At 44.9% G+C, this 13,414-nt stretch overlaps 1 protein-coding gene and 1 long non-coding RNA gene across 2 annotated transcripts in view; one reads left to right on the forward strand and one right to left on the reverse strand.

Moving 5' to 3' along the window:
• Positions 1-621: 621 nt before the first annotated feature.
• ID4 (inhibitor of DNA binding 4, HLH protein) lies at positions 622-4,110 on the reverse strand. The gene is made up of 3 exons (XM_041772951.1): positions 3,381-4,110; positions 2,740-2,798; positions 622-2,188 (listed from the first exon to the last, which is right to left on the reverse strand). Exons 1-2 carry the CDS (start codon positions 3,804-3,806, stop codon positions 2,754-2,756), a joined length of 471 nt encoding a protein of 156 aa, XP_041628885.1. The 5' UTR covers positions 3,807-4,110; the 3' UTR covers positions 622-2,188; positions 2,740-2,753.
• Positions 4,111-4,418: 308 nt separating this feature from the next.
• LOC121499464 overlaps positions 4,419-13,414 on the forward strand; it is a 132,088-nt gene continuing 123,092 nt past the window's right edge. The window contains exons 1-2 of the long non-coding RNA XR_005990132.1: positions 4,419-4,567; positions 5,402-5,506. This is a non-coding gene — a long non-coding RNA (uncharacterized LOC121499464). The remainder of the gene's footprint in view (positions 4,568-5,401; positions 5,507-13,414) is intronic.

The following is a 13,414-nucleotide window of genomic DNA, read 5'->3' on the forward strand; positions in this document are numbered from 1 at the left end:
GTTTTTCTGTTTTCTTCTTGATGTGTGACAAGAACGAATAATATAAAAAATAAAAATAAACCTCATGTAAACAAGCAGTTCTTTGACTTTATAAGGCTCAACATCAAATACATCAAATTCTAAAAATACCAAAGACCAGTGAAATGTCAAAGCTGAGGGGATAACATGCTGGGGATAGAACAGGTTTTTAAGTCTTTCGATTTATTTGAACCTACTAGCATTAACTTTATGTTCATAGTTGCCACTTCAACAGACTACTGGAGACCATGAGATTTCATATTCATATAAATATTTGACTTTGACCTCATAAAAAGTCCCTTGGGTCTATAATACTTTTATTCTTGTATAATCTGAAACAAATCCTTTCCTTTTAAAAATCAAACAGACCACGTTACACACACAGTTGACTAACTATTTACAAAGCACCCAATTAAATCCTACTTAATTCTCTCTCACTCTAAAAATTCCATCTAACTGGTGTGCAAAGTACTGACCACATTAAATGCATCATGTTCACAGGCCCTGATGGTCCCTATCCAACCTAGAAAATACTGACTTCATTAAAGAGAAAAGAAAATCTTAAAAAGTAAGTAAAGCGTTTTGAAGAAACGAGACCAGAAATCACAGTACAAGACAGATAAATCTACTTTAATATGCACATGTAAAAGTTACACATCACAAGAGATTGGACAGTAGTTTAGCCATAACTAACATAGCTATAGTGAAAATCATTTTTATAAAAAAATAATCTAGATGCGGTCATTAGAATTTTTGGTCTACTTAAGTTAACGTTTGAAGATCGACTTTTATCCCTGCTTGAAGGATTTGCCATTATGCCTTGTTTTTTTTTTTTTTTTCTTTTTTTTTTTTTCTCCCACTGTCGCCTATTAATATTCTTTGGAGGAAGGAAAGCAGAAAGTGTTCATTTCCAAGAGTTTGTCCTTTGGTAGCAAGCAGAGAACATTTTTCATTTCTATGATTTAAATAATCTGTACAGACATGAAACGTACGGACATTAAGCTTTAGTGTAAAATGAAGGATGATAAGCATTTTTTTTTCCACTTTGATAAAACAGTAGATTTCATAAACTCTTTTAGGATCCAAGCATTTCCCCATCCCATATGCAAAACCATTCAGAATCCATTTTGACCTCAGTTAAAAAACAGAAAAGCAAACACTTAGTCTTTATATATTACACTATCAAACCCTGTACTTAAGAACTGATAAAGTATATTCCCAACATGTATGCTTCAAATACAGAGATTTCAATCTAGGTTAAAGAAAACACATTTGAATGGACTCAGAGCAAGTTTATTTTGTGATTAAACATCTCATGCAGTCATGCAGGACCACTAGCTATATATAACGATTACTTCCGAGTCTATATGACACTGGATAAAACAAAAAACAAATTAAAAGCTAGGCCAAACAGAAGAGACATTCAAGATATCAGGAGCTCTGCAACGGAGCTGAAAAATAATTTTCCAAAAGAAATATTCCCATAGATTAAAAAAACACACACATAATATTTACAAAAAATATTTAATTAAAAATATCTTATAATTACAGTAGTCTATTAAAGCATATACTTTCTCACACTTATAGAACATCTCTATATATACATGGTATGAAATGTCACTCAGTTATCTATACAATATGTAACATTCTTGCAGGGAAAAGAAAGTTCCCTGCCCCGTTATAATCATCTATTTTAAACAATAGATGTCAAAAAAAAAATATCTACAATGCTCTTTTATATTAGTAAAGCTTCAAAACAAAAATTGAGCTCCTTGGTCACAAAGTAGGCTTCTAAAGTTGATTTACTCTTCATCTTCTATTTATCAGTCCTGTCACACTTAAGCTTAAAAGTTTAACTGCACCTCCGAAAACACAGAAATGTACATTTCACAGCGGTTATAAATGAAGTGACAAAAGAGAATACATATGCAGAATGTTTATGAACGTGCAAAAAAAAAAAAAAAAGGATGAAAATTGTATTTTTCCTCCCCCCCTCCCCTCTGTCTCTCTCTCTCTCTCTCTCTCTCTCTCTCTCTCGGAATGACGAATGAAACGTTTCTAGGATTTGCTGATTTTTTTTTTCCTTTCCTCGGGTGGCTTTTTCTGCAATTTCTGCTCTTTCCCCCTCCCTTCCTAGTGCTCCTGGCTCGGGCTCAGGCGGGCCGCGCACCTGTGGAAGACGAATGAATAGAGGGGGTGTGTGAACCTTCCCGCTGCAGACTAACTGGCGCCACCGACCAAACTCAAGACATGCTTGATCAACAACCCAAAACACACCGCCAGGTCAGACGACACCCTCGGCCCGCGGCCGGCCCGGCGGACCAGCAGGCAGCTGGCGGCTGGCCCCGCGGAGCCGGGGTCGGGATCCACTCCCCGGCCCTGCGCATCCCGCTTCGCGGGTGTCAGACGGCTCGGGGGCGTGGGGGTGGGGGCGCACCTCGGGCAGTTCCCACGCCCACGGGGGGGCCTCCCTCGGGGCCGAGGCAGGCGGTAGGAGCCCGCGGGTCACGGGAGGGGCTCGGGGGCGGCGGGGGCCCGCGTCCCTGCGGAGCGCGCCCCCCGTTAGTAAAGCGAAGCACGGCGGCACCGACGGGGGATGCCCACGTCCCCGGGGCCTGCCCTCGGACACTCCGGGGCCAGGGACGCGGCGGTGCCGGGCCGCCGAAGCCCCTGGGCCGGGCGTCTCGGGGCCCCGCGCCGGGGAGGGGAAGGCGCGCTCACCTGGACCGCGCGGCTCAGCGGCACAGGATGCTGTCGCCCTGCTTGTTCACCGCGCCGGCCTGCAAGAGCAACGGACACCGAGGCACAGGTTAGCGGGCGCGAGCGTCGCGCCCCGTACGGTCCTGGCTTGTGCGCGGAAGCCGGGCTGGCGCGCCGACGCCCCCCCCGCCCCCGGGCGCAGGCGGGACTGGACGGGCGGGATGCGGAGGGCCCCAGGCTGGACTGGACGGGCGGGATGCGGAGGGCCCCCCCCCCCCGCCTCCCCGGGCGCAGGCTGGACTGGACGGGCGGGATGCGCAGGGACCCCCCCCCCCGGGCGCAGGCTGCACTTGACGGGCGGGATGCGCAGGGCCCCAGGCTGGACTGGACGGGCGGGATGTGCAGGGACCCCCCCCCCGCCTCCCCGGGCGCAGGCTGGACTGGACGGGCGGGATGCGCAGGGCCCCCCCCCCCGGGCGCAGGCTGCACTTGACGGGCGGGATGCGCAGGGCCCCCCCCCCGTCCCGGTGCCGCCCCGCGCTCCCACTCCCACCTGCGCCGGCCGCGCGGAGCCCGCCGCTGCCCCCCCCCGAGCTCCCGGGGCAGCGCGGCCCCCGCCTCCCACCCCGCGGCGCCGCCCGGGCCGGCGTCCGGCCTCTCACCGGGTCGGTGTTGAGCGCCGTGAGCGGGGTCCGCGGCGGCGCGGCCGGACAGGTCCCGGCCGGGTGGTGCGGCGGCGCGGGCGGCGGCGGCTGCCTCAGCAGAGCCGGGTGCGTCTCCAGCGCCAGCTGCAGGTCCAGGATGTAGTCGATAACGTGCTGCAGGATCTCCACTTTGCTGACTTTCTTGTTGGGCGGGATGGTGGGCACCAGCCTCCGCAGGCGGCTGTAGCAGTCGTTCATATCGCACTGCAGGCACAGCGCCGGCTCCTCGGCCGCCGCCTCCGCCGCCTTGCAGCGCGCCGCCGCCGCCGCCGAGCCTCCCAGGCTGTGGCCGTGCTCGGCCAGACAGCGCAGGGCCAGCTCCCCGCCGCCGCAGCCCGACGGCGCCTTGCGGCCCGAGGGGCGCACCGGGCTCACCGCCTTCATCGCGCGCCCCGCGCCCCGCGCCCCGCGCCCCGCGCCCTGCGCGAGCGGACACGCCGGCGCGAGCGAGGCGGGCGGGCGGGCGAGCTCCGGGGTCCGCGCTCCGGGCACCGCGGAGCTCCCGGCGGCCCCGCGCCCCACCACTGACGGCGCGGCCGCCCCGGGCTTTGCGACGGGACCGAAAGGCGGGGACCAAGCAGGGGCGGCGGAAGCGCAGCGGCCCCGGGCTCCCTCGTCCCGCTCCGGAGCGCCGACCCCAGCCCGGCCGCCGCCTCCGGCTCCCAGGCGCCTCCCGTACGCGCTCGCCCCGCCGGCCGCGCAGCTGCATTTATAGAGCCGCGCGCCCCGGGGGCGGGGCCTGCGCGCTGGCGGGGTCGCCGCGCGAGCCGAGCGGATCGGGCCGGGCCGGGCGCGCGGGCGGGTGCGCGGAGGGAGCGGCGAGGGCGGAGGCGCCGCGGGGGGAGGGGGGCGGCCCGGCGGGCGGGGGCGGGGGCGGGGGCGGGGGGCGGGGGCGGGGGGCGGCCAGCCAATCGGGCGGGCGGAGCCACCTCGGGGAATGACGCTCGGGCCAATGGGAAGGGCCCTCCGGTGGGTCAGCGCTGTGGTCGCGGTTCCGAGGACGGCGAGCGGAGCGGGAGTCGCGCCGGGCCGGTGTGCGCCCAGGGAGGGGACGAGACCGGGAGAAGTTCCCGCGGAGACTGCGGGAGGCGCGGCTGCTGCGGAGCGCGGGGCCCGGGGACCAGAAGGCGCGTTCGTCCTCCTCGGTATTTCCCTCTCCGTTTCATTATTCGCCTTTACACAATCTCCGAAAAAAAAAAAAAAAAAAAAAAAAAAGCCCATTATGATGGAATGGAATGTGCAGCCGTTCCGTTTTCCTTCTTTCTTTTTCTTTCTCTCTTTCTTTTTTTTTTTTAAAGGTTAAAGCTTAACAAAAAAAAAAAAAAAAAAAAAGTGCCGAACGCAGAGATTTTTGAAGGGACATACAAATCAAAACGTCGCAGGGTTTTCTTTTCTTTGACCCATCCAAATGATGCACAAGTGAGCTCCAGAAATACATTTGCCTCAAAGCATTAAATGAGGGCACGTAAATATTAAAAATGCATGGGCACGGACTGTTTAAAATTCCACCATGACATATAATATTAATCCGTTTTATGTAAAATTCATACCTGTAACTTAATGTAGGCCATTAGCGCAGAGAGCCTCACGTGGTAGTGTACCCCGCTTTTTTAAATAAGATGCTGAGAATGTCCAGAGTCTCCTTTTGCAGCAAAGCATTGAAATTCACACTCGCAGTTCCTGGAGTCCTGGTCCGGCCACACCCTGCAGAAAAGTCTGGTAATTAAGAACGTTTCTGTGGCTTCTAATAGAAAAGCTGTCCCACAAGGGTTTGAACAAAATTGCAAAATGCGCTTTGATGGGATCTTCTTGTGTGTACTCGTCAAGGAAAAATCGACCCCTTTGGTTGAGAAGTGAGTATAAAGACCCTTCGGTCATTGAGGGTCTAGATTGTGAGTGCCTTCACCCTGCTAGGAGATGAGTTACCTCCGGAATTCGCGTTTGTGACATGATGTAGATTGGTGCCTTCGTTTTTATAGATCCTTAAGAGAAAGAGATACGGACCTCACCTCTTTTCCCCCCGTCTACCCTCTGCAAGGAAGCCCTCCCTCCCCGCCCAGAACCGAAATACCTGCATCAGGCAGGTAGGTACTTTGCTTAGCCACGTGGATATTTTATAACTATCGCACTACTATTTCCCCAGAGCACATTCCTTTTTCCTGATGAAATGAGGAGTAACTATGTAATGCTGATTTCACAGGAAGATGCAACAACCTTCCTCTCCCATAATACTCACACATTACTGCCTCTAATGATGGTTTGGAAACGAGGGACATTCTCACTCATATGCATACCTACGTGGTCGGCCTACGCACTTACCAAGAAAGGGAGAATTGTCAAACCTCACAGAAAACCTTCTTCTAAATACAGGCGTAGTTTTGTATATTCTTAAATTAGAATAAATAAACACAGAGAATATTGTCATTTTAGATAGAAAGGTGGGCCAAGTAGGATTCATGGGGATTAGCTACTGTCACGGAGCTTGTCCTGTCGTCCCAGATGATGATAGTAAGTGGATGTATGTACAGATGTTTCTGTTCCATTGATTTTTTTTTTCTTGGTTAAACTTTAAAAGCTGCTCCAACATTGAAAACCTGATTTTTTTTTCCCCTCGGGGAAAATTGAACATGCTAATATACCCGGGGCACACTCATTTCAGAACTTTACAGAGCCTGAGTTGATTACACTTAAAATTTAAGTTTTAAATACGTGACACAAAGGGACAGACACATCCATCTTGTTGGACTTTGATAAATCTCAGAGAGCCGTACCCTGGGTGTGACAAGTGCCAAATGCCAGAGTTTCAGGTTTTGTTGGAGTTGCTCTGTGTGAGTAGCTTAAAGTCAGAATAGCTGGGGTAGTGTGCAGCCTAAATTCAAAGGAATGTACTCCGACCACATGATCAAGAACACCCAGGAAAAATGTGATCCCCCAGATCCTGCCAGGAGAATAGGTAGAAGCAGTTATTATATTCCTCGTTTTGAAGGTTGGAAGACAATTAAACAATTCAAGGCTAGGAAAACATGATACGATGGAAAGAAGGAATCCAATCCTGTCCTTTTTTGGCCTAAAAATCCTGAGAGTACCAGAGGCTAAGCAATGTATGTTTCTGATTCTCAGACACAGTCATTTACATGACGTCAAAGCTGAAGTCACAAGAGACTCCCGGCACTGGTAGTTCAAACCAGAGTTTACTCAGCAATTACTAGCTTTTGGGAAAACCTCGCATGCCACATTACTTCTACTGTGCGGGGAGATGGAAACTTAGTTTCCCACGACTCTTCCTTTTACATCAAAATCCTTCACTTGCACTTGTAAAAATAAGATGGGCTAGCCAAAAGTCCTTTGCCATGAAAGTGCTGGAGGCTCCCAGAATGTTCCGCAGAGGGAACCTGGGATGAAATAGTCACAGGAAAATCGTTAGGGAGCCCGGGTGACCAGAGTCATGTGTACACCCTTCCTCCAGACAAAGAATTCTGCAGCCCTTTCTTGGGATGCATTTTAGACGCTAATCAGAGCCTCGCTGAACTGCAACACCCAGGCTCTTAGAATTCACAATCACCCTGTGTTTACATGAAGCAAGGGTATCCAAGCATATTGTGCTATTCAGTCCAAATGCCTTTTTAGGACTTGATACTTCTTTCCCCATGGCTTGCAGTGAAGCAGTGGGTGGGCTCAGACACACAGATAAACATGAGCGTTCCCATGCCTTGGTGCCTCTCTAGATGTAAATGGTCACTGGAAGGAGGCGTGCGCATTCTTTCTAGGCACAAGGAACCGGTACGTACTCTGCTGTGGGATCATCCCTTGCTCCAAAAAAGCAAATTGGGCAATGTGGCAGTTCATGCTCAAGGCTGCTTTATCTGGCACTGAGTGTTACAGACTTACTTGTGCTACCCTTGGATTGCTGATACCAGTCCCGGAAGCACTGATAACCTTTCGATTTGCCCAGTCTTGGAAAAGTCTGGGACAACTTAATGTCCCTTAAAAAGGGACATTATATATTGAGCACAGACGAGCAGACATGGCCATCAAAAATGCCTACCTCAGCAGTTTTGAAAGGTAGTTTGTTGAAATAAGGAGCTGATTTGGAGAAGAAAGAGGTGTCATTTCTTTTTACCTTAGGATATGTACGGAGTGTGGATTTAAAAGTCAGAACTCCGGGGCCCCAATTTTGGCTCCTTGGGTTAGTCACTTTATATCAGTAAGCTGGATTTTTAAATTTCTGTGCCTTTCTTATATGAAATGAGAATAGAAATTGTATCTGCTTTGATATGTGTTCACATATATACTTAAACTTGTATAAAATTCTTAGAACAGTATCTGACACTTAATAATTGTTAAACTTTATTATTATTTTTGGCAAATGCTGTTTCCCAGTCTGTGGCTTGTCTTCTTGTTCACTTAACAATCTTTTGAGAACACAGATTTTTAAATTCGATGATGTTCATTTTATCAATTTGTTTTTTTTTTTTTTTTTATGGAGCATGCTTTGGTGTTGTATCTAAGAAATCTTTGCATTATCCATGAAAATAAAGGTCTCCTCGTGTGTTTTCTTCTAGACATTTTATAATTTTAAGGCCAGGTTGGTTTCATGGGCACACAGTATATACAGCCACATAGGGTCCCATACGTAGAATGGTCTTGTGCTTGGTTTAATGTTCTAATGTTACCATCTTGAAATTCGCAGTAATTTTGGAACAAAGGGGCATGTGTTTTCATTTTGCCACATGTAGCCAGGGCTGGTTTTAGGTTTAAGTCTGTGATCCATTTTGTGGTTATTTTTGTATGTGGTTCAAGATATGAATTGAAGTTTATATTTTTGCATATGCATGCCCAATAGTTCCATCACCCTTTGTTGAAAAGACTGTCCTTTTTCTATTGGACTGGCTTTACATCTTTGTCAAAAATCGGTTGTGTGTATATGTATGGTTCTGTTTCTAGCCTCTGAATTGTGTTTCATGAGTCTGTCTGTTTTTACACCATACTGTCTTGATTACTGTAGCTTTATAGTGAGTCTTGAAATCAGGTGGTGTTGATTGACTGATCCTCCAAGCTTTGTTGCTCTTCACTCCAAAGTTGTTCGGCTATTCTGCACATATGTTGCATTTCCATATGAATGTTAAAATCGGTTTGTGAATGTCTTCAAAAAAGAGCTTGTATTCAGAATACATAAAGAACATATACCACGAACATGTGAAGATCTCCCAAACTCAATAACAAGAAAATAAACAACCCAATTAAAATGTGGACAGGGCAGCCCAGGTGGCTCAACTGTTTAGTGCTGGCTTCGGCCCAGGGTGTGATCCTGGAGATTCGGGATCGAGTCCTGCGTTGGGCTCCCTGCAAGGAGCCTGCTTCTCCCTCTGCCTGTGTCTCTGCCTCTCTCTCTCTCTCTCTCTCTCTCTCTCTCTGTGTGTGTGTGTGTGTGTGTGTCTGTCATGAGTAAATAATTAAAATCTTTAAAAATAAATAAAAAAAATAAAATGTGGACAAAAGACTTGACCAGACAGTCCGCTAAATAAGATATACAAGTGACAGATGAGCACAGGAAAAGATGCTCAATATCACTAGGCATTTGGGGTACACTTCAAAGCTACTGTGAGATAGCACTACATACCTGTCAAAACAGCTAAAATTAAAAAGACTAACCACACTAAATATTGGTGAGGTTCAGAACACCTGGAACTCTCAATACTGCTGGTGGGAATGTAAAATGAGAAAAATTACTTTGGAAAATAGTTTCTTAAAATGTTAAACTTATGCACACCGTGTAACATTCTACTGTGAGGTGTCTATCTAAGAGAAGTAAAATAATATATCGAAGGACACAAGAACGATGGGTACATTTACTATCTGGATTGTAGTAATGATAATGTCAAAATGTATCAAGTTGTGCCATATATATGTATATATATGCATATATATGTAGATATTTATGTATAAAGGTATGTAGGTTTGTATGTATATATTTGTATATGCATAGGTAATGGTGATATCAGAATGTATCATTGTTGTGCCATATATGTATCTATGTAGGTATATATGTGAATATGTGTGTGTGTGTATATATAGCGTTTGTCATTGTATATGGTATGACAATTATATTTCTGTAAAGCCTTTTAAAAGTATTAATTTTAAAATAATTTTTTAAATTATGATTTGGATCTCAGAAGAGCTTCCTCCATGAATCCACCAGCATTTGTTCTTTAAGTTCCATCAATAGGTGCTTTATAGTCTCTCTCTCTCTCTCTTAAACTTTGTATCATAGAGGTGTCAGTCAGGGATCATAGCATTAACTGAATGCTGGTAAGGTGTCCTCCAAAGCAGGCATGAGACACGTGTGCTTGACTATTTCAACTGTGTGTGTTGTTCTAATGTGACATGGATCTGAGGAGGACTCAACCTGATTATTGGAAATACTTTTCCCTTGTGCAAAGTGAAAGCTATGCTCTGGGTTTCACTCCAGCTGTAGCCTCTGCTGCCTCAGGTACCTGTATTAGCAGCTACCTTGGGGGCACAATCACACTGGATGGGGAGGATAAGAAGTTCCATCATTCTGTATTCAGGATGGCTTACCATTTCTTCTGCTGACCCTTTCTGTCTCAAGAAAATAAACAATCTAACAGGATTAAATGCATTCACCTCCAGAGAAGGGAGTAAAAAAAAAAAAAAATCCCAGCTGGTGTCATAGTTTTGCCTCTAAAATTTTATGGCGTAGTCTGTAGCTTCAACTTCTTCATCCGGCAAGAGGAGGGGTTTAGGAGGATGGAGTGAGGATTAGTTGCATTGGACATTCCAGGAGAAGGGCAGTAAGTAAACAATAGGAGGTAGTAGACTTGTGTATAATAGATACTCAGTGTCCACTGGAGTCTGTGCCATTATTAAAAGGGGTTTGTACTCAGTAAAATAATTATAAAGATGCCAAAGAAACAAGTTCTTGTTTTAGCTCATCACTGTTCTTTAGGAAAGAAATTCAAGACAAGAATGTATGTATGTACATGTGTATGTATTATTTGAAATTCATCCTAGTAGGAGCACCTGGGTGGCTCAGTCGGTTAAGCATCTGAATGTTGATTTTGCCTCAGGTCATGATCTCAGAGTTGTGATATGGAGCCCCGTGTCAGGCTTCGGGTTCAGAGGGGAGTCTGCTTGAGATACTCCTCCCCCTGCCCTGCCCCCTGCCTACACTCTATCTCTCTCTAAAATAAATAAATAAATTAAATAAATAAATAAATAAATAAATATATAAAACCTTTCATCCTGATAAATACTGACGTGTATCCATCTGCTGCATCTTTTGAGCAGGAATGCCACAAGTGACATCACTGCTAAGATCTGTTCTATAAAGTGCAAACTAGTACTAAACTTTCACTGATGAAGCGTGTCAGCTACATTTTCCTTTCTTCTACAGTGAATACAGAATAATCCTCCAGTATAGAAAAAAAAAAACACAATTAAATGTATTTTAACTTCTTAAAGGAAAGGTGCTAGCCAAACAGTAATTTGCTTCACATCTTGGGATTTGATGGCTGGACAGGAGCCCATCGCAATAAATCTGCCTTTGCTGAGGAGAACTTTCCCATTTTGTTGATATCTAGGTCATGGTTCCTAAGAACAGATACAATGTTCAAGAAACAGTTGCACTTTTTTCCCTGAGGTAGAATTTTTGAGACATTTTTTGCAGATGTTACACAGTTGTCATTGTCATTGGATGGCTCCGGATGTCCATGAACTATGTATCTGCCATGGAAAATGGTTCTGGAAAGTAGATGAACAGCATGAAAACCATTTGTATGTGAAATAATTAAACTAGCACATTTTTCTCCTACCAAACATGTGCAACAAAACACTAAAGGAATTAAAGATGCAGAATTTTTTTTTTTTTTTTTTTTTTTTTAAAGATGCAGAATTAAAGGAAAAAGGGACTGAGTTAACTCGGAACTTTATCAGCACTGATAATTGTATGTGAAAATTGTCCAGTTTAAACAAAACTTCCCTTTGGGAGGGGTTATAGTTAGGCCTATTTTCCTTTGAATAGAATTAAATCATATTTATAGTCTTGAAAGACTGAAAGCTTGAATGAAAGTGTTTTTTTTTTTTTTTTAAGTCTGTTTGACAGAATAATCTAAAAAAAACCTGATAAACCCTTAGACAATACTACTTGGTCTGAGAGAACCCTATATACCATTTTTAAAATATCTTGTTCATTAGGTCAACATCAATGTATGATTCTCTTTGTTTGATTCATGTTCTAAAAATGGGTAAGACACATATTATTGGGAAAATTAAGACAATTACTGTGACGTTGTAAACATGCTACATATAATGTCTTTGAGGCTTTGGGGAATAATAAGGTTGAAGTTGTAGGATATCCAATAACTTGTTGAAAATGCTTTAACGTTGGTCATCAACCCACTGTTCTGTCTTTATCAGAAATCTACAACTTGTACTACATAAAATGAGTTTGCCCTTTAGCAGACTATTAAGTGGGCAAGTTTGGCACCTTCCTATACTGTCCATCAACACTCTTTCCAGAGCTGCCGACTCTTGATCTCTGGTGAACATGGAAGAATAATAATGCTTTCTTTTTATCCAGCTTCGAGGAAAAGCATCCTAATATCCCAAAGAGATTTATGTTTAACATTCTGTATTATGAATTATATAAGACCTAACTCTTTAGCCTTTCTTTTAAGGCTGTCAACTGATCCCTTCTCTCAAATGGTTTCAATTCAAGTCTACTTGACTTGAAAGCCTACAAAACACGTATTGTACACTTGTTATATGACAAGACTTTGTTCAAGAAAAAGAAGTCTCGGGGATCCCTGGGTGGCGCAGCGGTTTGGCGCCTGCCTTTGGCCCAGGGCGCGATCCTGGAGACCCGGGATCGAATCCCACGTCGGGCTCCCGGGGCATGGAGCCTGCTTCTCCCTCTGCCTGTGTCTCTGCCTCTCTCTCACTCTCTCTGTGACTATCATAAATAAAAAAAAATAAAAATAAAAAAAAATTAAAAAAAAAAAAAAAGAAAAAGAAGTCTCTTGCCCTCATGAAGCTTGCTGTTGAGATGATGGCTTACACAAATTAAAAATTAATTAAAGAAATACAACACATTCTGTGCCATAGAACAGGCATGGATGAGCCACAGGGGAGGTAAAAAGCAAAGCCTGAGTCAAAGGAAGCTTGAAAGAGGAAGAGTTACTCGAGCTCCATCCTGAAAGATGACTTCCATCAGTGGTGAAGGCTTTCCAGTTAGTGGCCATGGCAGTAGAGGCTCAGAGGAGCGAAAAGCAGGGGTCTCCCTTGTCATTCTTCATGCCTCAGTCCAAACGCTCAACATCCATTGCTTTATATTCAACTAGTACTTTTCTTCCTCATCCCATCATACTCTTCCCTTTGAAACCATTTTTCTTTTTCTTTTCTCCCAATCTGTGGTCACAAGTTCCTTTAAAAAACATGGTTTCTGCATCCATGAAACTATCATTAATTCCCTCACTATAATTATTTACAAGTTACTTTATTGATTTATCATTTTATAATGAAATGGAGAAACTACTGGAAAACATAAAGATGAAAATAACCCACACCTAGAAATAACCACTGTTCATATTTTGTCGTGCATATTTCCCCATGAATGTAGATATAATATCTTGAGCAAAAATTTGTAACGTGCAGTACATACTTCTTGGAAATCTAATTTTCACTTTATATGGCATGGATACATTTTCCTATCAGTAGTTACTTTTCTTTGTCATAATTTTTATAGTTGCATGGTTCTATTATGTGGACATGCCATAACATATTTAACAAACTATTACAAATATTTTTATTGTTTCCAGCTTTTGGCTGTGTATTCTCATTACATCTGATGCACTTGTTTTAACTCAGTGTTACATGGCAGTTTTTGCATTTGTTGGCATGCTACTGTGCAGTTCTCTTCAAGTCGTGTCAGGATAGAAGCATCTTATGGCAAGGCCATTTCTTCCTTTTGCTAC

Source organism: Vulpes lagopus, chromosome 10 (genome assembly GCF_018345385.1).
Source record: "Vulpes lagopus strain Blue_001 chromosome 10, ASM1834538v1, whole genome shotgun sequence".
Classification (NCBI taxonomy): Eukaryota; Metazoa; Chordata; class Mammalia; order Carnivora; family Canidae; genus Vulpes; species Vulpes lagopus.

Bases quoted from the DNA above. Each gene is read 5' to 3' on its own strand.
- ID4 (XM_041772951.1), bottom strand. From the start codon at position 3,806: ATGAAGGCGGTGAGCCCGGTGCGCCCCTCGGGCCGCAAGGCGCCGTCG. The intron at 2,799-3,380 runs GTGAGAGGCCGG...TTGCTCTTGCAG, and splicing joins CGGCGCTCAACACCGACCCG to GCCGGCGCGGTGAACAAGCA.